This window comes from Rhea americana, unplaced genomic scaffold, assembly GCF_003343005.1.
Source record: "Rhea americana isolate MKP2758 unplaced genomic scaffold, rheAme1 scaffold_65, whole genome shotgun sequence".
Lineage (NCBI taxonomy): Eukaryota > Metazoa > Chordata > Aves > Rheiformes > Rheidae > Rhea > Rhea americana.
In genome coordinates, this window is record NW_028186812.1 from 907,157 (window position 1) to 929,540 (window position 22,384).

The 22,384-nt window shown below is 35.5% G+C and overlaps 1 protein-coding gene across 6 annotated transcripts in view; it reads left to right on the plus strand.

Moving 5' to 3' along the window:
- Positions 1-22,384, plus strand: part of PDS5B (PDS5 cohesin associated factor B) — a 109,568-nt gene that overhangs the window by 77,804 nt on the left and 9,380 nt on the right. For 5 of the 6 annotated variants that reach the window (XM_085320716.1, XM_085320712.1, XM_085320718.1 and 2 more), the window contains 9 exons: positions 2,027-2,163; positions 7,530-7,653; positions 8,211-8,415; positions 12,914-13,028; positions 13,418-13,550; positions 14,337-14,456; positions 14,743-14,805; positions 18,968-19,113; positions 19,691-19,796. In XM_085320716.1, coding sequence (XP_085176842.1) covers positions 2,027-2,163; positions 7,530-7,653; positions 8,211-8,415; positions 12,914-13,028; positions 13,418-13,550; positions 14,337-14,456; positions 14,743-14,805; positions 18,968-19,113; positions 19,691-19,796 — 1,149 coding nt within the window. The remainder of the gene's footprint in view (positions 1-2,026; positions 2,164-7,529; positions 7,654-8,210; positions 8,416-12,913; positions 13,029-13,417; positions 13,551-14,336; positions 14,457-14,742; positions 14,806-18,967; positions 19,114-19,690; positions 19,797-22,384) is intronic. The other variant, XM_085320717.1, reaches the window with a different exon arrangement.

A 22,384-nucleotide genomic window follows, 5' to 3' on the forward strand; every position in this document is an offset into this window, starting at 1 on the left:
AGTGGAGTAGGTTGCACAGAAAGGCTGTGTAGTCTCCATCCTTGGAATCTTTTGAGATTGGAACAAACTGGTTTGACCCCATAGCTTACCCTGTTTGAGGAGGAGATTGGACTGAAAACCTCCTGACACTCCTTCCAACATGAATTATCCTTTCATAGTTATCCTGTGTGACTGCAAAGAGAAAATTTAAAACATGAAGACAATGCAAACTCATGTCATATTTAAGTCTTCAGGTGGTGAAATGTAGCGACTGGGGAATTCTCATGTCCCATACTAATTTCATGGGAATATGTTAATTCTGAAGGGTTGTTGCAGTGTCATCGTAGCATCATTAAACCTAGCAGAGAAAAAAGGAAATAGCATGGGAGCAGAACAAACTGTGGAGGAAGTGGACTTGTCTTCCTTGCATGCAGCAAATGCTTAGAGTAGACTCTGACTGTAAACTGACATGAAAGAGGAAGAGAAGCAAAAGCTCACAGTGGCCAGGAGCTGACCAGAGATGTACTGGTGCAATTTAGTATGTGACTGCTTTGGCTGAATTTGTATGTACAACAGTCCTGTATCAATGCAGTTAGACTGTTCTAGGAGTGGAGCTGGCTCGTACACCATTAACTTGACTATCAAATAGAGCTAGCCTGTTTGTCTGTCCCAAACAAATGGGAAGCAGTAACGATATTGGCACTGGTTGTGGCAATAAGAAATTGAACTGATAAACTAAATTGCTCTCTAAAGAGCAGTTATTATTATAAGCTAGAGCATCTTGTTGGAACTTACCAGCTATTTCAGTGGAAGATTCATTAAAAGTTAGGGCAAAAAAAGAGCTTCAGTTGTGTTCCAAAAACTGTATGAATTTTGAGTTCTTGAGTGACTGACATCCTGCCTCCTGCTGGTCTTATGAGTAGGATTAGTACTGTAGCTGGAGTAGCTCAGCTGCAGTGCTGAAAATAAACTTGATTATAGCTTTTAATGAAGGAATTTTAAGATCTGAGGTTGACAATTTTGATCATATTGTTGATGTCTTCCATATAATGAACTGGAGAGCTTCAGTGATATTACAAATGCTTAATGTAAACATATTACAATTGCCTTTTCTGATAAAGAAAAAATTCTAAGATATTGTGTACAAAAATATCTATACTAGAAGAACGTAGCTGGATTCAGCACCTAGGAGATTTCTTCCTATCCTGTCTTCTAATTTTTTTTTCCTGTATCATAATTTTCACAAAGCTCTTGAATTCTGTGTTTTGAAATTCATTTCTTTTCAAGGATGTCTACCTGATTCAGATGAATATTTTTATTTTGTTGTCTTTGTGAAATTGTTCAGTGTTTCATGGTAGCTGGATTCTGCATTCTTTTAGAAACTTGCCTCAAAATACTTGATGTTTCCTCTTGAAAAGGACAGTTATTTTAAGTAGTAGGCTTTGAGGCTTTTATTTAAGTAGCCATGAAAGGAACATAATTTTCTAGGAACTGATTATCTTTAATATAGGTTGATTATTAAACAGTTGCAATGTCTATGAAATGGTTTTAATTTACACTTCTTAAAGAATTCTGTATCTAAATATTGCATGTATTAAAAAGATTATATAGGGCTTGTTTAAGCATAGGAGTTAAGAAAATCTGTTTTGCATTTTAATAAGTAACATTTTGTTTACAAGTAACACTAAATTGTTTTGCCTATTCCACAGTATTTAATAGCTATAGTGTCAATTAAGATAATGTTTTCACAGGACTGAAGATGTGATTGATTAGTGGAAGAAAACTTTGTTGACTAGAGGTTGTATAATTTTCATTTGTTTGAGACTTTCGGTGAAAACTTGCTTTTTTCATGACAGTATGCCGTACTAAAAGATATTTCAGTAGGGTACACAATACTTACTGATGTTTTGCAGGTTTCACAGGATAGTGTTCTTGATAATAAAAATTATTTGGGAAAATGCAGTATGATCAAACTAAGATAGAAATTATTTTTAAAATAAGGTACATAATGTGATTTTTGATTCTCCTATTTCTAAATTTCTTTCAGATTCAAGCCATCAAGATGATGGTTCGATGGTTGTTAGGAATGAAGAACAACCACAGTAAATCAGGAACATCTACTTTGAGGTTGCTAACAACAATATTGCACAGTGATGGAGACTTGACAGAACAGGGGAAAATTAGGTACATCAAAAAGTTACTATATGTTATATCTGTTGGGAGAAAATGCACACATTTTAGCACATTTTAGTAGTGCTTAAAATATTATGTTAGCTGCCTAACAATTTAGATGCTTCTTATTTCATTTTGTAGGCACTAATAGCAAGCTTGGGTGAATTTCTACATTAAAATTTGAGTGTTTTTTAATATTGTAACTATGATGTAACAGTATTTTAATGTTTTTCTCTTCTTTGCTTTATCCCCTTCTTTGAAGAACTATTATTCATATTGTGAGGATAACCTGAGTCACTTCCTCTTTCCCATTGTAAATTGGTTTTATGCTTTTATGCAGCTTGCCCTTGTCAGTGGACAAATTGTGGCACGTGCCAAAGGCTGGTAGGAAAGCTTTCTAATGAAAAAATAATAGCATATTGCAGTTGGGAATACCTAGTATGTAAGATAAGGCAATTTTCCTTGAAGGGCAGCCTCTCTTCCTTTGAGGACACTAAAAGGGAAAGGAAGAAGGGAAATATATAAAGAGGATTAACTCCTAATATGTAAATTTCTTTTTTGGGGTCATTGTTAGATAACTTACTGTTTTTTGTGGTAACTTTTTAATCCTCTACTGTAGCAGAAGCGACAAGTTATCAGCCATTACTGTTTGCCAAACATATTGAAAATTGTGTCTATGGCAGCTTTTTCAATACAGCGTAAATGGATTGTGTCAGTAAGTTTAAAAAGTGACAGTAAAGTTTTTTTCAGCATGCCTGAAAATCCCTGCTGAGCCCACTTTGTTGGAAGCTAGCTTATCCAGTCAACTGTGAATATTGTCAGTACTTTAGGTCCTGCATGTTGTCACACTTGGAGTGATGATTCCATACAGTGCACCTTTTTGAAATACAAGTTTTACCCACTTTTTTGTACGCAAAACTATAAATAATAATAGAAACTATATGTAGTAGTGTGATCAGCTCTCTGTTGTTCAAGCTAATGATGGGGCTGGGATATGTAGTGCAGGCGGACAGTTGCAATAACATGTGAGCTGTTCTGTGTTAGAGGCTGTTTGGGGCAAGCTAGAGTAATTTATTACAGTTCTTTTCAGGCTTTACTACTTTTTAAGGATACGTGAATCTGCTGGGTAGGAGGACCCAGGGAATTCCTTTTTCCCTTGTCTGATGGAGATGAGAGGCGGCTCCTTATTCCGGTTTCCAGGTCCAGTCAATAGTGAGGCTGAGTGCAATTTCCAAATGGGGGAAAGGGAGTGTACACACAGCCAGCTGCAAGCAGGTGAACATACGCAGGAGAATGGTCTGTCCATAGGTACCCACATAAAACAGTGCAAATAGTTTGACCCTAAGGACTGATGATGCTCAGCGAAGGCACCCCTTCACTGGTCTTTCCTGTATTTGGCTTTGTCTTATTCACCGGCTAGCCCGGGCTGAAGTTTGCTAGTGGAGCTCTTGCATGCCCTGCCTTCTCCCATCCTCTCCACCACGCAGGATGGAGAGCAGAGTTGCATAGCAAATGCTGAAAAATAGAGTTGAACATAAGAYAGACTGCAATAAAATGCAGAGCTCAGTTGGACAGGCCTTCTGAGCAGTAGCCCTGCTTACATGTGATAGATCCCTTTTATACCCTTGTGCTCTTCATTTGCCTTAATTTTTTCCTCCTTTGTTAGCCTTGATCTCTCCCTGCCCCGCCTTTGTCCTTTCCCCTGAACATCTCACGTAAATCCTGTATAATCCCAACATACTCTTGTTTAATCCTGAAATTCCCTCCAGATTTCTCAAAATGATTTCTGTAATCTCCCCCTTTCTTTGCAAAACCTTCTAATTTCTTCTGTTAAATTGCCTCAGTGCATTTTTTAACAGGGGCAGCAGTGGCTTAATAGTTCAGGTTTGGTCTTAGTTGCTAGCTCATGCAGATAAATTAGGGTGTCTCATTTTGCCACCTTAATTTCTGTCTTGCTGGATCCTGATCTCTGGGTTCCTCTGATCACTCTCTGGTCTTTGAGTGTGTTCTGAATAGCCATTAGCCTGTGATACTCTAGGTTATAGCAGGATCTGTTCAGAGCTTCTCAAACAGATTGCTGCTTTTCCAAGTTTAGGAAAGCTCMAAGTTTTATGCAATACAGATCTGCATTGTCTCTGTTTGTGTGAGCTATAGCGCTTACACTGATGAGTAAAAACAAACAAAAACCCTGAAGCGTGGGGGATCGTGTTTCATGTGTGTTAGTTCTGCATGGAGCTTACTGGTGTCTAGCTGACGCTGTCCTGACCCTTTTTCTTCAGCCATTGAGAACATGATGATATCTTCTTTCTTGTAGTGTTTATTGCTAAGTGGCCCCTACTGTGCAAATCTGACCCTGTTCCTTCCAGGTTAGGTGGGTTTTGGAAAAAGTACAATTCTGTCTGTGCAATACAGCACCTTACCTGCTAAACTGTGCTGGATCTGATATCATTCTGTATAGAGTCAGTTTTTGTGTTTGTGACTTGTATTTGTTTTTTAAACAATGTATAATTTGCAAAACAGTTCAGTTAACTGAAAGGAGTGGGTTTCAAAAGTTTTATCTTATGTGGGCCTGTTGCCATGGTCTTGTTTTTAGTGCAATTTTTTGGCATTATAAAATGCTCTAATCTTAGTGTTCCACATTGTTAGAAATTTGCACAAAAATTTCTGGAACAAGTATTTCTACAACTGTAAAATGAGTGCTTCTATCTTCCTTTCTAAATCTATGCAACTGCACTTTTCAGTGACAGTGTAAGGGAAGGGGATTTATTAGATTTCAAAGCATGATTCAAGCCCAGAGTCTCAGGTAAAGTCAAGGCCCCACTTGGAAAAAATAAAACAAACAAGCAAACTTGTACTGCTGTTCATCCTTCTCTTTTTAAAATAATTACATTATTGACTTTGAGTTACTTGTAATTTTTAGACAACAGTTGCTTTGGAATGTCAGTGTACAAAGGTTAAATTTACCAGTGTCAGAAATAGTTTAATTAATTTTGAACTAATTCAGTAAAAAAAAAAAATCTCAAGGATCCTTTCTAGATCTTTATTTTTGATTTTATAAATAAAAACTTTATAAATTTTAAACTCAAGATAGTAGTAATTTTCTGGTTAAGTAAAACAATTTAATCTTACATACCTTCTTTGTAATCGGATCTCAACCCTATAGTAAGTACAAARCAGGAGTATTTGACTATTGGGGGACACCAGCTGGTGCAGAAAGTTTTGRTATAAGATATGAATCTGAACTGAGATTTTTCTGAAATGCTATCTGTATCTTCCAGAAGTTGAAGTTTACCAAGAGGAAAATGACTTAAATTCTTTGGCTTTTATAGCTTCATAGTTCTATGTTATAATCTACTGTACCATCTGACATGCAACAGTGTTAAAAGACCTTGTATTCAGGATATTTTGTCCCATGGAACATGGAAGATGCTTACAAAATTGGACACTGGTGTTTGCCTTCTGTGGGGAAAAAAAAGTTAACTACTGATTTGTGATGTGAGAGAAGATAGCTGATTATGCACCAGACGGGTTTTCAAGATGCATTTGTTTAGATTATCTTTGTGCCGCCTGCCACCTTAATTAAGACTAAGTGTCTTCCATTTGATAACATCTTGCCCTGGGGTTACACTTCTGTTCTCATTTCAAACATCTGGTGTTCAGGGATGGTAGTAACAACCAGGAAAATAAATGTCCAGATCCCGCTTTTAGTTCTTGGGAAGCTTCTAGTAACTAGTTAATACCAAGGATTCTTTTGTCCTAACTTTCAAAATTATTGGAAGAGATTGAAAACTACGTTTATTTCGGACTGAATTTTTTTATTGCAGCCTTAAAAATTGCCTGTTTTGGAATAAATTAGGTCAGAAACCTTTCGACTATAATAATTTCATCAAAAATAAATCCTCAATTAAGTGTGTGKTTTTTTTTAAGCATATTCCTCTTAGGGAAAATAAGGTTCTGATTGTCATCTTTAATTGCAAGAATGACATTCATTACCGACACTGTCGTCTTTCTCTTTCCTRTGTACATGCTTGCAGATATTTCTGTGATGCAAATGTGACACATACTCCATAAAGACTTAGCCAACTTACATGAAATATTTTTGATTCAATATTCAGAATTAAATGTTATCACTGCTAAAGCTGAGTAAGATTGAAAGTTCTTAATTTTATCCTTCCCTTCGGCTTACTCATTCAGTAATGTTAGGTCATTATTGCTCAATTGTCATTAGAGTGCAAAAATTGAATTTTAATTGGCTTCGCTTATCACAGTAGATGAAATTTAAAGTAAAATTTAACATTTAAGAAGTAAAAATTTCCATGTTCATGGATAAAGGATAAAGGGCAAATGATTAAGGAGTTAAACACTATTTATCCTTCCTGAAAAAATGTTTGTTTATAAATTAGAATAAACCTTGACTCTTACTCCAACTTATTAGAGGAAAAAGCTGTATATATCACTTCTGAATAGAATTCATTCATGCTTTAATAACAATGAGGCATGAAACATCTTAATACCATTTTCTGTTTGAACTCAAGTAAGGCAGAAGTAATTGTTTACAGAAATGAGTTTTCTAAAAACACTAAAAGTTAATTTGTGCATTAATAAACTTAGTTTAAGTGAATGTCAGTTTGTAAAAGCCATGCGAGGATAATTTTGATAATTTGATGACCTGTGTAAACATGGTGGTGGGTGATAGATGAATCCGTTTTTTGATCTGAAAAATAGCAAATTCTTGGAGTTTTTTTGGTACATCGGAATGCAATTTGGGTGTGCCAGTCAAGTAAAACTCCCTTCAACATGTTGAAAAACTTCCTACTTTCCGCATACTTTTTGACATCATCTTAGAAATACAGTTCATTTAGTCATCTATCATAATACTTGATTAATCTTAATATGTGTTGAGGTACAGCATGGATCTTGAGTTATCGTTACTGGAATAGATTTGGCAGCTCTGGGGAGTAGAATTGGGCTATTCCTTTGGCAGGAACTGCTGATAAAGGAATATCAGGATGCTTGACAGAAGTATCTTGCTGGCCAAATTAGGCCTCTGAATGGCCATTTGGACTGTGCTGATCCAGTGCATAACTAAAACTGAACTGCATGCATGTGAAACTTCTAGGAAATTCCAAGAGTATTTTCATTGCAAAGATGGTCCAACATAATGGATTTGTGGTAACAGCCTCTGAAATATGGTGGCCTGGAAACTACTTTTGGTTTCATATTACTTCTGCTGTTTTGAAAAGGGAAGCAAAATTTTTCCTTCTTTTTTAAATAATTGTTTTTCAGCAATGCGAACTTAATGGGATCTAATTAAGTCAAATAACAATTTATCTATATGTATATAGATTAACCCTCATATCTCTGTCCTTATTTTTCAGTAAACCTGATATGTCTCGCTTGAGGCTGGCTGCAGGGAGTGCTATTGTGAAGCTAGCACAAGAACCTTGTTACCATGAAATCATCACCTTAGAACAGTACCAGCTGTGTGCGCTAGCCATAAATGTAAGGAAACTGGATGTGAAGTGTAGATATCAGCAAATGTCTGTCTTGACTCCCAGGTTCCCACGTTGTAATGGAAATACTTAGTACTCTCATATGACCTTTATCTTACTCTGTTGAATTTTATTCAGTTTGTAATATAAATTGTTTAAGGAAAACTTGTGAAACTGCAGTAGTAAAATATATTTACTGGTAGCTAAATGCTGTTTCAATGCAAATCTTTAACTTTGGCTCTGCAAAGCAGTCACATTGGAAAAAATTTTATTAACTTTACACCTAAATGCTATGCTAAATTAGGCCTTAGGTTGTGAGTGTGAAATTTACCTAAGATTTCTGAGTCTGAACATTCCTCCAGACTTTAAGGGAAATTTCAGCTGATTATTCAGTATAATCCTTCTGAATTAGAACAAAAAGACATCCTTAAAAGATAGGAGCCATTCCTATGGCTGCAAGGTCTGTAACTGATTTTGGCATAGTTACCCAGCCTTTTATGTTTCATTCCAGGGTCTGTGTTATTCTTCTGGAAGTTTACTGTTACAATTTTTGTTTTGTTTTAATAGGATGAATGTTACCAAGTGAGACAAATATTTGCTCAGAAACTTCACAAAGGCCTTTCTAGACTACGACTGCCACTAGAATATATGGCCATTTGTGCACTGTGTGCAAAAGATCCAGTAAAAGAAAGAAGAGCTCATGCTAGGCAATGCCTTGTGAAGAACATAAATGTCAGAAGGGAGTATCTGAAGCAACATGCAGCAGTTAGTGGTAAGAAAATAGAAGTCACTTTTCAGTTTAACTGCTGTTGTTCAGATGTAAATGGGAATAGACTGTGAAAATACTGTTTTCCTGTTTATATATGCAGAATAGTTGTAAACTTCTGAATTTCACTTAGAGGTATCTAATGAAAACTGCACATACAAGCAAAATTTTCTTTTGAGCTTTTAACACACAGTTCTAAAATCTTTAAATCTTGTTAGAAGTTGTACAAATGCTGAGGTTATAGAAGAAGTAAAGCAGTTGTTCAAAGGCACTGTTAGTTACGTGTGCTGTCAGAACTTAGTGATTATTTATGTTGTAAATGAACTGACAATGATTTATTTTAATTCACTGAGTAATAATATGTGACCTTAATGACACTGTAAATGCTGCTGTAAATTGATTGTCTTTTTATTTTGGTTATGGACTGTATTTGTACGTGCTTCAGGATTGGTTTATATAATGTTTTTTCTTCCAGGTAACAGCAGTCTGTATCTTGATATGCTTTGTAAGTTTTTAGGGACCAATGTTAACTGTCTGTTTTGCCCCTTTTGATTTACTCAAAGCTATGTGCCTACAATGGCAACACTGGATATGGTTGCAGCAGACCTTTGTGGAAAGCTTAAGGCATTTTGAATAAGAGTTTTTGGAAGTAATATTTCTTTGAAAGGTTAATGATGATTCTCAACTTAGGTCTTATATGAAATGAAGGTTTTCTTTTTTCTTTTCTGTCACAGGATCAACCAGACCTATTTTGTGAATTTGATCTCACTTATGCTATCAAATAACTGATTTAATTCTGCATTTATGAAGCATAGACTTATGCAAAGAGCTTCATGCTAGTCTGTGTATACCTCAGTCCCCTTTAGACTTTGGTCAGGGAGTATGTGTGTGGAGAAATCCTTTTGTTAGTTAGACTTCAAAAAAAAAAAAAAAAGCAAATGCCTTTAAGTCACTCTAAGACTATGCTTCTTGAAGTTTGAAATCATTTTTCAGTTATATAGGAGGAGTGTCTAATAATTCTCATATAAGTAAAAGTAATTGCTGATTTATTAAATACATTAAAATATGTATTGCAAAGTTGCATTCAAAAAATCTGTAGAAGAAAGGAAGAGGAGACTAGGTGCATGTGACTTTCTTGCTGAAAGGCTCACCAAGTGACTGCTGTGAGAGTCCACTGATTTGATGTGCACTGTAATACATGAGGAGTCTGGATTAGATGTAGATGTTTTAGAATTACAATATGAACTTTGTGATATTCGGACTTATCAGTTTGATCTTTTAACAAATAAAGTCCTGGACTGTTCATATCTTACAAATCATTATTACAGTAATATAGCTGAAGTCCATTTCTTGTAAGGTGATACTATTTGAATGCCTTTCTCTCTTCTTTCTGACTGTGCAGTAACTCATGGTAGTAATGACCATAACACATACTTTGAAAAGAATCAACCAAAACTAGACATTAAAATCAACTTCTTTGATTAATGCATTTTTTTTAATCTACAAACTGATGATTTCGTGATACACTTTTTCTTGAAAACTTGAAGAAGGTAAGGGGAGCATGTTTCAGGTATTTACTGGGATTTCAGCATTTGTTGAAAAGCTAGTATGTTTCTTTATACTTTGCCTAAGGATGCACCTTCCTAAGACTGGCACAAGATAGTAAAACTTCTCCTTCCTTCAGACTGACCATTTTACAGACTGTTAGGAATCACTCTCAGGACTCTTAAGTTCTCTAGGTGCAATTGAGTGTAGGCCACTCAAGATGAGACTTACTTTGCTGGTACACCAAGTACTGTTCCAGCTGGGTAGAGACTTGTCTTGCATAGAAATCCTGTTTTGCAGCTAAGACTAGACTTTTACTTCCAAGTCAGTAAGTAAAAGATTATAAATTGAGGTAAACTATATATATATATAATTTTTTAACAAGATTCTTTCCAAAATGTTCATAAATACTTGTCTCAAGTGTTTTGGGGCACATATTACCTACAAGTGCTGGCAGCCTCATTGTGTCTTTCATTATGTGCGATTTTCACTTCCATGTATCTTATTTCTGTAAGGCTTGGCTTTGGATATTAATTGTCATATTAATTAAATCTGGAGCCAGACTCTGGTTATTTAAAGGGATTTTCAATTCTATTTCAGACTAAATAGCTTGATAGAGATGAAGGAAGATTGTGTAAACAGTATTTCTGTCATGCCTGGGATTAGGTATAATTTGTATTAAGGTTTATTCTCTTTCTATTTTGTTTGGATCTAGTTCACTTATTTCTAACTGAGTCTGGAAAACAATTACTATATTATATTAGAAAGTGTGTAAAGCAGAAGTTAAACACTTAAGTTCATGAACTTTTGATGAGCATTCTACTGTARTTGCAAATTTGTACAAATAACAGCAAGTTGAGTTGCCTGGGACATGTCTAAAGCAAACCAATTTTAATAATATTCTGAAATCAAAGTGATGTACTTTGTCTTACCCACCACTACTACTACTACTACTTCTTCTTCTTTTTTTCTTTTTTTCTTTTTTTGTTGTTGTTGTTGTTGTTATGCATATAGCCAGTGGCTATAATGCAGGACAGTACTAGAAGGAGTGAAGACTGTTTAAGTTAATACTGGAACATCAGTTGGAACACTTAAGTGCTTCACAAAGTACATTGGATTTCAATTACTTATATTTAAATTGAAATATAAAAAAGCTGGTTGATCTTATTCTTTTAAAGCCCATGGTGGTTTAGATTCTATGTAGTGGATATATTATTCTAGATAGTTAACTGCATCAACTGTGATGGTTGTCTAAAGATGTATGCTTGGAACTTGTCCATATTTGCTGTGGGCCTTCATTAATTTTGAATGCTTTCTATGCTTTCCATGCTGTTATGACTGAATCTAAATATTTTATATAGCTTGTGCATTCTCCCTATTTATGCAGACCTTTGAAAATAGAATAGATTGAGTAAGACTTAACTTTTCTATGGCAATTGTTCAGTTATCTTGTGAAATGTACAATAACCATGTTTTATTTGAGATGCACAATGTTTGTCAAGCATTTCATATGAATACATATACTGGAAAAAACTGTCAACATTTTAATGTGTTTAGTTTTCATATATAATTATATATAGACTTATAGATGTCTGCACTTATTTGCAACCTAATACAGGACAGATAAAAGCTTATGAAAATAAGATTTTTTTTTTCAGATTTGGTAATGTATTTCAGCCCTCAGTCTGTCTTACTCACAAAAGTGATTAGATAAGCTAAGCCAATAATTTGCCTCCTTCCTTACATATGTAAGTTCAAATCAAACATTTATTCATAGACATGTTTATACTATATATTTGCATTTGCCAAAACCAGTCAAGATCAGATGTACCATAGCAATATCTTTGGAATAGTTGCATGCCTTGCGTATTGCCCTTGCCTGTTGCCTACAGKACAGGCATACAAACCTAGGTGTGCTCTGCATCCTCCCGTTCCTCTCAGGATTTAGGCTAGATAAGATAGCGTAGACTTCTTCTGAACAATGGCTTTTAACTTTTGCTTTACAAATTGTCTGTCTCTTGTTCTAGCAGCCTTCTGAGATATAAACTTTTTTCATTCTAATTTTCCTCACCAAGCTTTGAGATACTGAAAAATTCATTCTGTGTAAGGCTAGTTAGCTTAGGAATTTGTTTGTTCCCTAATGGAACATGTATTTCATGCTTATGACTCTGACAGGGCTTTTGGCAACAATTCTCACTTCTGAATCTCCCAAGGAAAATTGTCCATCTGACTGTGAAGCAAAAAGACTTTCTCCTACATGACCTTGCGTAGGATTACAACTCTCACAGGATGCTAGAAAAAATTTTGAAAGCTTTGGATGGCATAGCTCAGTTGAGTTACTCTGTCTCAAGAAGGATTGAGCCTTTCAGACTCAGTCCACTACTTCTTTGTCGCTGTAGCTGTTAGGTCACCTCCAATCCCTTCTCTAAAAAGATGAGGAAGGCTGTGGAGAACACTGTTGCGATTTGACTGCAATGTCTTATTTTCACTTTTTTGTTTTATTTTTTTTTGGAAAAGGGTACTTTCTATGCTCTTAACAAGACTCTGTACTGACATGTCCAAAAAAATAATAGTAGAGCTCATTCTGTAATTGTGTTGCTCCCAGATATTGTAATTAACATGAATTTTGCAATCTATCCTCACTTCTTTCCAAAGGCCTTCAGAGAACACGGACTTTGAACTGAGGAAAGGATTGAGGGGAAGGGCTGTGGCAGTACTCTTGAGGTAGATAGAAAGTATCCAGCACTGAGAGTTACTTAAAACAAAATCTTGATTTTGCATACATGAAACRTCTGCACATCAGTGATGAGATCCATATTAACAGTAGCATCACAAAGCAATGCTCACATATATCAACACTTTAATGTATGCTGGCCTTAAATTTTGCTCTTTTTTATGTAGTGGAAAAATACATTTCTTGATAAGCAGTCTTCTAATGCATCTTTCCTCTGCCTTTCAGAGAAACTGTTGTCTCTTCTACCAGAGTATGTTGTTCCTTATACTATCCACCTTCTAGCTCATGACCCAGATTATGTCAAAGTCCAAGACATCGAACAGCTCAAGGACATTAAAGAGTAAGACTGTTTTTAATACTATTTCTGAGGTTTACAGTGGTCTGACTTTATTCTAAATTAAACTTTAATTTATTGAGTTCCTTGATAAATTTTCCAGTGCACAATAATGATGGTAATTTTTWAAGAAAATATTGTAAGAAAAAAACTGTGTATCTTTTGCTTAGTGCTCTGTGGTATCTTATAAAGGGACCTTCACAGTCTCTTATGAAGGATTTTTATTCTGTTCATCCTACTTTCTTCTGGTGAATTTTTTTCCTGAAGTTAGACTACTTGACTGCCAAATTTGTAGTATTTGGTAGAACTATAGTAAACTATTTTTTTTGATGTCATTATTTATTTATTTATTTATTGCATTTTTATTAATGAGGAATGCTGAATTTCTCCTTTAGGTGCCTGTGGTTCATACTGGAAATATTGATGGCTAAAAATGAAAACAACAGTCATGCATTTATCAGAAAAATGGTAGAAAATATCAAACAGACTAAAGATGCTCAAGGACCAGATGATCCAAAGATGAATGAAGTAGGTGATACTTTGGATTGGAAATTGCATTTAGGTCTGATGCAGTTCTGGAAATAAGTTGCTTTTTGTTTACACACCAACTTTAAAATATCTTTCAGTAAAATTGTATGTGGGAGGTAATATTCTGTATGCTGTAATGATTACATTTATTGAAGTTCTCTATCAGTTTTTCTGTGCTTCAATAAATCTTGCATATTTGCAAGGGAGTTGTAATTGTTTATCATCCTTCTGTTTCTGTCTCAATAACGTTATCAAACACTACCTTTAAATAATGTGTAAGTTGTAACTTTTACTCCTTATATAATGCAGTAAAGTGTTTTCTGCTTTGTAATATTTTTTAAAAGTGCAAGATGGTACAGGTTAGTATAGGAAGAAAAATACATGCATCAGATGTTTCTAATTTGTCTTATATAATGAAGGTATCCAACCCTGATCCTGTTTAATTTTTTGCATCACATGATATACAAATTTTTGTTTGTAACCTCTTTATTCTTCCCTCACAGAGATTTGTTAGCTTTGTTTTCTGAACCATGGAGTATATCATTTTTTGAGTGTAAAAAGAACATGAAAGCTTTCTTTCTAACTGCTGAGTGTATAGTTGTTTGTCTTTTGCTCCTTTCTTTTTGTACCGTGATATACTGTTTAAGATACATTCTAGTGCTGATATTTAAGATGGTAGTTTTAAATTGAGTGCTTACAGTTCTGTGCTCAAAGCCTATAACTTTTTTTGTCAAAATTTGTGATAAACTTCTAAAGTTCTTTTTGTTTAAATTTTACTATTTACAGAAACTCTACACAGTCTGTGATGTAGCAATGAATATCATTATGTCAAAGAGCACAACATACAGTTTGGAATCTCCTAAAGACCCTGTACTTCCAGCCCGATATTTTACTCAACCTGACAAGGTATACCTTGGAGTTTGTTTTCTTAAGATAACAGTCACTTTAAATTTTGAGAGTATTTGTTTTATGTAAAATAGTCTTGTAAAGTTAGAATTTTTTCTGTTATAATTTAGTTGAATATGTATTATGTATCTTCATACATATATTTACATATGTGTACACACTTTTTAAAGGAGGTATTACTGTTTAACATTTCAGAAGATGTAAAGAAAGTCCAATATATTCCTTTGTCAGTACTCTCAAACATATTTATCTTATTTGTTGATTGTTATTCTTCCCTTCTTTACAGAATTTCAGTAACACCAAAAACTATCTTCCTCCAGAAATGAAGTCTTTTTTCACTCCTGGAAAGGTGTGTATGTATTTCCACATCTATATATGTGTGTGTGTGTATTTTCTTATAAAAACAAACCTGTGCAGTAGATAAACTCTTGACAACTTTAAGAAAATATGTGACTTCTGCCTGAAGGGTTTACATGCCAACCAACAGTGAACAGGTAGTGAGAAAAGGACAGATAAAAACTTCTAGTATCTGTGCTGGGTTGGTAGTAATAATGGCCATAGTCTGATGTGTCTTTTTTAAAAACAAACAAACAAACAAACAAAAAAACCCCAAACCCACCTCCCACACTTTGAAAATTTTGTAAAATAGATAAGATTTTTGTGCAGGTAACCACAATAATATATGTGAAGTGACAACAATGGGAATTTCTAAAACAAATAACTTCAAAAATCCCTAAAGTTAATCTTTGTGAAAGTTTTTGAAAGATATCATTTTGCAATAGCTTAGAAGTAACTAAGTAGACTTCAAATTTAATGTTCCATGGTTCTATCAGTTTGTTCTCTATAAACATGCATTCTGGTAATGCGGTCTTCACAAAGAGGATAGATACTTTTTAGAATAAAATCTAGCAAAGACAAAAAGAAATTGTTTTTCATATGGATTAATGTGTCCTATTGGTGATTGCAGAACTTTGATCTGCTACCTGGCAAGAAAAACTGCAGTATCTTAGCTTTAGTTTTGCTAATGAAGCATTGGCTGAGAATTAATAGCAGAGGAAGATCACATATTAAGAAAAAGTGCGTATATGTAGGAGGATCTTTTGATTTGAAGGTGAAAGCTAACATTTATTGTTCTGAATATACGGTCACCATGAAGTTACAAATAAGATTAGTTGAACTTCATGGACTATAGATTCACTTTTTATTGAAGACTCAGAAGTTTTTCAAAAAGAAGTTACCTATCTGGAAATTTCTGATAGGTAGTATTAAGTTCCCTCATGCTGTTTTTGACATCAAACATTCTTGCTGGTTTGTTCCATACTTAATATAGTAAATATAATATGACAACGTTAAGAAACAAAGAATTACGGAATTGTTGAGGTTGGAAGAGATCTTTAGAGATCATCTAGTCCAAGCTCCTTGCTCAAGCAGGGTCAGCTAGGGCAGACTGACCAGGACCCTGTTCAGACACTGTTGGAGCGCCTCCAAGGATGGGTATTCCACAACTACTCTGGACAACCTGTTCCAGTAATCAGTCGCCCTCATAGATTCAGACAGAACTTCCGGTGTTTCAGTTTGTGCCTATTGCCTCCCATCCTGTTACTGGGCACCAATGAGAATAGTCCAGCTCTGTCCTCTTATGGGATGTTTATACACATTGATAGGCTTCCCCCTACAGGCTTTTCTCTGGGCTAAACAGCCCCAGCTCTCTCAACCTCTTATTATATGAGAGATGCTCTAATCCCTTAATCATCTTTGTGGCCCTTTGCTGGACTTGCTCCAGTATGTCCATGTCTTCCATGTACTGGGGAGTCAGCACTGGACCCAGCACCCCAGTTGTGGCCTCACCAGTGCTGAGTAGAGGGGAAGGATCGCTTCCATCAACCTACTGGCAACACTCTTCCTAATGCATCCTAAAGATGACTGTTGGTCATCTTTGCTACAAGGGCACATTGCTGGCTAATGGTCATCTTGTCCGTGAGGACTCCCCAGGTCCTTTTCTACAGAGCTGCTTTCCAGCAGGTCAGCCCTCAGCATGTCCTGGTACATAGGGTTGATCTTCCCTAGATTCAAAATCCCTTTGATTTTAATGAGGTTCTGTCTGTTTTTCTAGCTTGTCCAGGCTCTGACTAGCAGCACAACAATCTGGTGTATCAGCCATTCCCTCCAGTTTTGTATCCTCAGCAAACTTGTGGAGGGTGCACTGTGTCCCATCATCCAGATCACTGATGATTAAGTTGAACAGGGTTGGACCTAATATTGACACCTGGCGCACACCATAGTTACTGGCCTCCAGCTAGACTTTGCACCACTGAGTACAATCCTCTGAGCTCTGCTGTTCAGCCAGTTCTCAGCCCACCTCACTGTCTATTCATCTAGCCCATCTTCCTGAGTTTACCTAAGAGGATGTTATGGGAGACAATGTTGAAAGCCTTCCTAAAGTCAAGGTAGACAACATCTGCTGCTCTCCCCTCATATATCCAGCCAGTAGTTCTTGCGTAGACAGCTGTCAGGTTGGTTAAGCATGATTTCCCCTTTGTGAATCTGCCTGACAACCTCTGATCACTTTTTTGTCCTTTATATTCTTGGAAATGGCACCCAGGATAAGCTGCTCCGTTGCCTTCCCAGGGATTAAGGTATAGCTGATTAGCCTGTAGTTCCCTGGATCCTGCTTCTTGTCCTCACTGAAGATAGGAGTGACATTTGCTTTTTTCCAGTTCTCAGGAACCTCACCCAATCAAAGATTTCAAAGATTGTCAAGAGAATAACCTCACAGTACCATCAGCCAGTTCCCTCCGCATTTACAGGTACATCCCATCAGATCCCGTGGACCTATGTGTGTCCAGTCTGTAACCTCATCTTCCTCCACTGAGTTTAAGCCTTCCTTTCTCCAGACTTTTTCCCTGGTCTGCAAGGCCTGGAATTCCTGATGGTTGCTCTTACCAATACAGATTGAGGCAGAAAAAGACATGAGTACCTCATCCTTCTCTGTGTCTTTTATCACTAGGCCTCTACCTCATTCAGCAGCAGACTCACATTTTCCCTACTCTGCCTTTTGCTGCTAATATATTTGTAGCTCATAAAGGACACACTTTATGCTACCATGAAATATCCTGGTTTTTTATTTTAACTTCTAGAGCTAGGTGCTCCTTCTTGATCTAGAACTGAGTAAAAAGAAGCAGAAGTATACTTAGACATATAAATTTTACAATTTTTACATTACTAGAGCATCATGGAATGAGAGTTGGTCTAGGGAGTCTTGTCTTAACGGAATGGGAAACTAGCTTGTGCAGACGTTAATGTGGTGGATATAAGCAGGGAACAGTGCTGCATGTATCTGAGGGCAGCAGGGCTTGGAGTGTAGGTTCTGTGCTAAGGGGGAATTTGTAGTGCAGGCCAGTTGCAGTATGGAGCTCAGTCTACCATGAGTTTGAACTTGTGCTTTTGAGCTTTTTTTGTATATTCTTATTGATTGATGTTAAGTTCTAAAGTGATAGATATGAATTCTTAAACTGAATTTTGTTCTCCAGGGCTTGTTATTTTTGTAATGGCTGTTCCATATTTTTCATGCTCAACACAAAGTGATTCTTTAAGTGTAGGATTCACTCTACCTATATAAACACAATCAGTACATCTGTGGCATATATATTTGAAAAAGGAGCACTCAAAGTGCATGTACTTTTTTTCCAGCTGTCAGCAACTTAAGTCACAGCCACAATCTAATATTGAAATAGGAAATGGATCATCTTAAGTACTGTGAAATTTCGAGTTCACTGATGGGAATGATCTTTAGTTGTTTGACATTTTTATACATGCGTGTTTGCCATAAATATGCATTCTCTTCAGGAGTAGCTGAACTCTTTCAACTGTCTTGAAAGTTAGTATGAACTGGATGTATTTGGCATGTCTGCAAGACACTTAAATAGCCTGGACTTTACAGTGTCTGGAACCTATTTTGGAACCTATTAAAAGCCTAACCATTTTAAAATTTGTGCATAAAGCATCAGAATCTCCTCCTGTATATTTGATTTTTGAGGCGCTTATTCATTCCTAGTTGAAACTAGTGTTGTTTGTCATTACAGTAAGCCAGTCTAATGGCTGATTTCCTGAAAGGGCTGTCCTGCTCCTGCTGTTTGTTTTGCTGGTATAGGTGCTTAGCTGATCCAAATGGTGAGCTGGTTCAGGAAGCTGTATCAGCAGAACGCAAACTGTACAAAAAGTAGTTTACTGCAAGGGCAGATGAGCACCTAATACTAGCAATAAGAAGAGGATTGAATAAGCACTGAGAAGGTTGACACTGTAGTGTCAGCTAGCTATTTGATTACAGCTCTCTGAACTTCTGGCTTCTGTAATAACTTTCATATTTAAATATTTCTCACTTTGTAATTAAGATACTGATTGCAGAATGTAAAATTTGTGAATATCTTAAGCATAGTACATGTTGTTTCAGGCAAGATATGTAATATCTAAATATGTAGATTAAAATAAAGGAAATATATTTTTGGTTTCAGCCCAAAGCAGCCAATGTTCTTGGAGCAGTTAATAAGCCTCTTTCGTCAGCAGGCAAGCAGTCTCAATCCAAATCTTCACGAATGGAAACTGTAAGCAATGCCAGCAGCAGTTCAAATCCAAGCTCTCCAGGAAGGATCAAAGGGAGGTTGGTAGACAACAAAGCAGCTTTGATATTTCAAGTATTTGTAATGGAAACTTTGAATATTTCTATAACACTTTCTAAGTGAAAGTATTTCTATTCTCTTAATTTGAAGTTAAAGTACCACATATTGGTATAACTGCTATTCATTCATATATCATGCTTGATCTGTAAAAGTGTACGCAATTACATATAGATGCACAGATCTTTTTATAACTCCAGAAAGCTTTTCTGTTTCAAAACTAGTTGAATTTTCTTTTTTATACTGGGAAATACATGCAATGTGGTTTAGGATTGACAGTCTTGTCCTGAGACTTAGCTGTTTTGGCTTGTCATATCATGTGATAGCTATAGTAAACAGAGTTCATGAAAGGTTCTACCAGATTGTTTCTGGTTTAGGAACAGATTTCTTCTGAAGATTGTTGCTGTTGGTTAATTTTATATACATACATACATACATGCATATTACACACACACACACACACACAATTTTTAATGATTGGTTGCTATATTGTAGTAACAAGTAGAATAAATCTGAGGGTTTTTTTGTTTTGTTTTTGGTTTTTTTGTTGTTTTTTTTAAGGCTTGACAGTACTGAAATGGACCATAGTGAAAATGAAGATTTCACACTAACATCACCATTACCAGGGAAAAAAACTGACAAAAGAGACGACTCTGATCTTGTAAGGGTGAGCTGTTTGGCTTCATTGCAAATGTTTTGTTTTGAGTCAACAAAACTTAAAAAATTAATGTGATAATACTTGATACCATTCAAGCAGCTATGCTTTTCTAATCCAGACTTTACATGAAACTGAGTTGATGGTATAAGCTACTGGAAAAAGTGCATAGTTTTGGAGATGTGCATGTTACCTTTGTATCATACTGACAATTTTTGTAAGCTCTAAGATTACTTGTTACGATTTGCAGGATGCTGATAGGATCATGTGCTGTTGGAGTGAGGATGATAAGAATTAGTCTGTGATTTGTCTCATTCTCAGAATTCATTGATGAAGCATTCGGAATATTCAGTTTGCCTGTGTGCTTGGGCTCTTCTCTTACCCAATGAGCAGTGATTTTTGTTGTTTTAATATGTTTGGTTACTGAAAATACAGCTTTGCAAGAATTAATTGAATTACCTTGAGAATGATTAGCTATGTAGAAGTTTGGAGAGAGTGACTTAACCATTCTGAGCTTTCATGTTGCCTCTGATGATAAGATGATCTATTTTATATATGGTTTCTAGCTTGTAGCTAGCAAAGTGGTAATACTTTATTAAAAATTTGTATTCTCACATTTTTTTGATGTTGTCCCATTACTGATGCTAAGGCATGTTCTCCTTTTTCAGCTAGCTGTATGTTCTTTTCAAAGCTTTAAGGGAACAGCAAGATCTAGAATACCAGGAGGGTGCAATGATTTGATAATGGGTTTAGATGTTAAAGAAGAAGTTGTGTCACTAGCCGTATTGAATCTATTTTCTTGCATAAAACTTGTTATATAGCAGTGAAGGCATGCCAGGTATCATAAGTAGAAGTTGTAGCATGATATTAAAACTGCTTGTGTATGGAATGATCCGTTGCTGGCTTTAGGGCAATGTAAGTTAGCTAATGGTGGTTATAGACAAATGCAGTCTCACAGGATTTAAGTAGTCTTAATGCTTAAAAAGTACATTGTTTATACTGTTACATAAACCAGCCGTTCTCTGAGAACATTGCTGAACTCCATGGATAGCAAAGTATTGTCATTGGTATGTGTTTTATACAGTATCAGTATTGTTCAGGAGCAATTCTACATCTTCTGTRTCTGTGAGAATTTATTGAATGATCACAAGGCCTTTTGAGAGTGTAGGCCTATCTTTAATTCTTACTGATCAGTTTCTGTATTTCTGTAGGTCTGTGATGCTAAAGGTTTCTAATAATGTTATAAAAAATGGATTTGGACTCTCCCACAAATGTAGAGCTGAAATATTTATTGATATTAAAAACAAGTTAAATATTTCTCAAGTTTGTAGCATCGTTATACCAAAATACAGAAAAATCATCCATCAAAGAAAAATTATAATTGTACTGCTGTGTTTTCATTCTAAGAGCAGTTCTAATAAATGAATAAGAATTTCACATACCACTACTAAACTTCAGTTCTTTCTGCTTTAGTAACAGTTGGCAGTTTATCAAATATGTCAAATATTACAGTAATTTGGGATATGCATGAAAAAATAATCTGAACAAGATAAAATTCATTAATTGTTTTCTAGAATGCATTAAGGATATGTGATGTCTGATGTCATGATGTCACTGATTTTTTTTTTTTAATGTCTGATATTTCCTTATTCTATTATGTCAGTCTTTTCTGTTGCATTTTTCCATTTTGCTTAGGACATAGACAGCTGCTGTCTGGTTAAAATGCGCTATATTTTTGCTAGCCTTGAAGTGCTTATGACCATCTTAAGCTGTGTAGGTTGTGGGGAAAACAAGTTAGCACAGCACGAAAACAGAAAAAAATTGGAATTTTGTATCAAAAATAACACTTTTGAAGGTGGATCAGTCATAATGTAACAGACTGGAATTTTCTATTCCTGCACCTGGCTTTCCTTAAGCCTTAAATTTCAGAACAATTGCACATATTTGTCCAGATTACAAGGTAGAATAACATGCTAATTCTAAGGTTATGTAGCACTTTGTTAAACCTCAATAAGAAACTTTACTTTGAAATTCAGCTAATAATCAATAATCAATATAAGCAGCTGCAATGTGAGAGATGTGTGCAATCACTGCAAAAGCAATGAGTTGTTCTTTCTGCTTTTCTTGACCAAAGTTTACTGCTAGAGTAGAGGCACATTTTTGTAAGCTGCCTTCTATCTTAAGTCAAAACAAGTGATATGAAGAAAAAAGTTCAGTCTCGTTTTAAGTGGCATAATTTACCATATGGGTTAAGTTGTAATATGACAAATGCTCAATAAATGAGTGTTTGTATTGTTGAAATAGGGTAATGTTCATTTGAAATAAACATTGATGTGAAACTGTGAAATACAGTAAATATTTGGACTTTTGTCCCTGTGAAATGGTAAATGGGTCAATATATACCTCTTTTTTTCAGCTCCAGTAAGCACAATTCCAAAACTAAAAAGTGTTTTTTTTTCTAGATTGCTCTTTCACCACAGGGGCCATCTGCCCAACCTAACAGCTGCCTATAGAAATCTTTGTACAGTGAAGAGCCATATATAGTGAGAGCTAAATGGTAGAGAGGTCAGGGAATAGTTTGTGTTTTGAAAACTTATGAT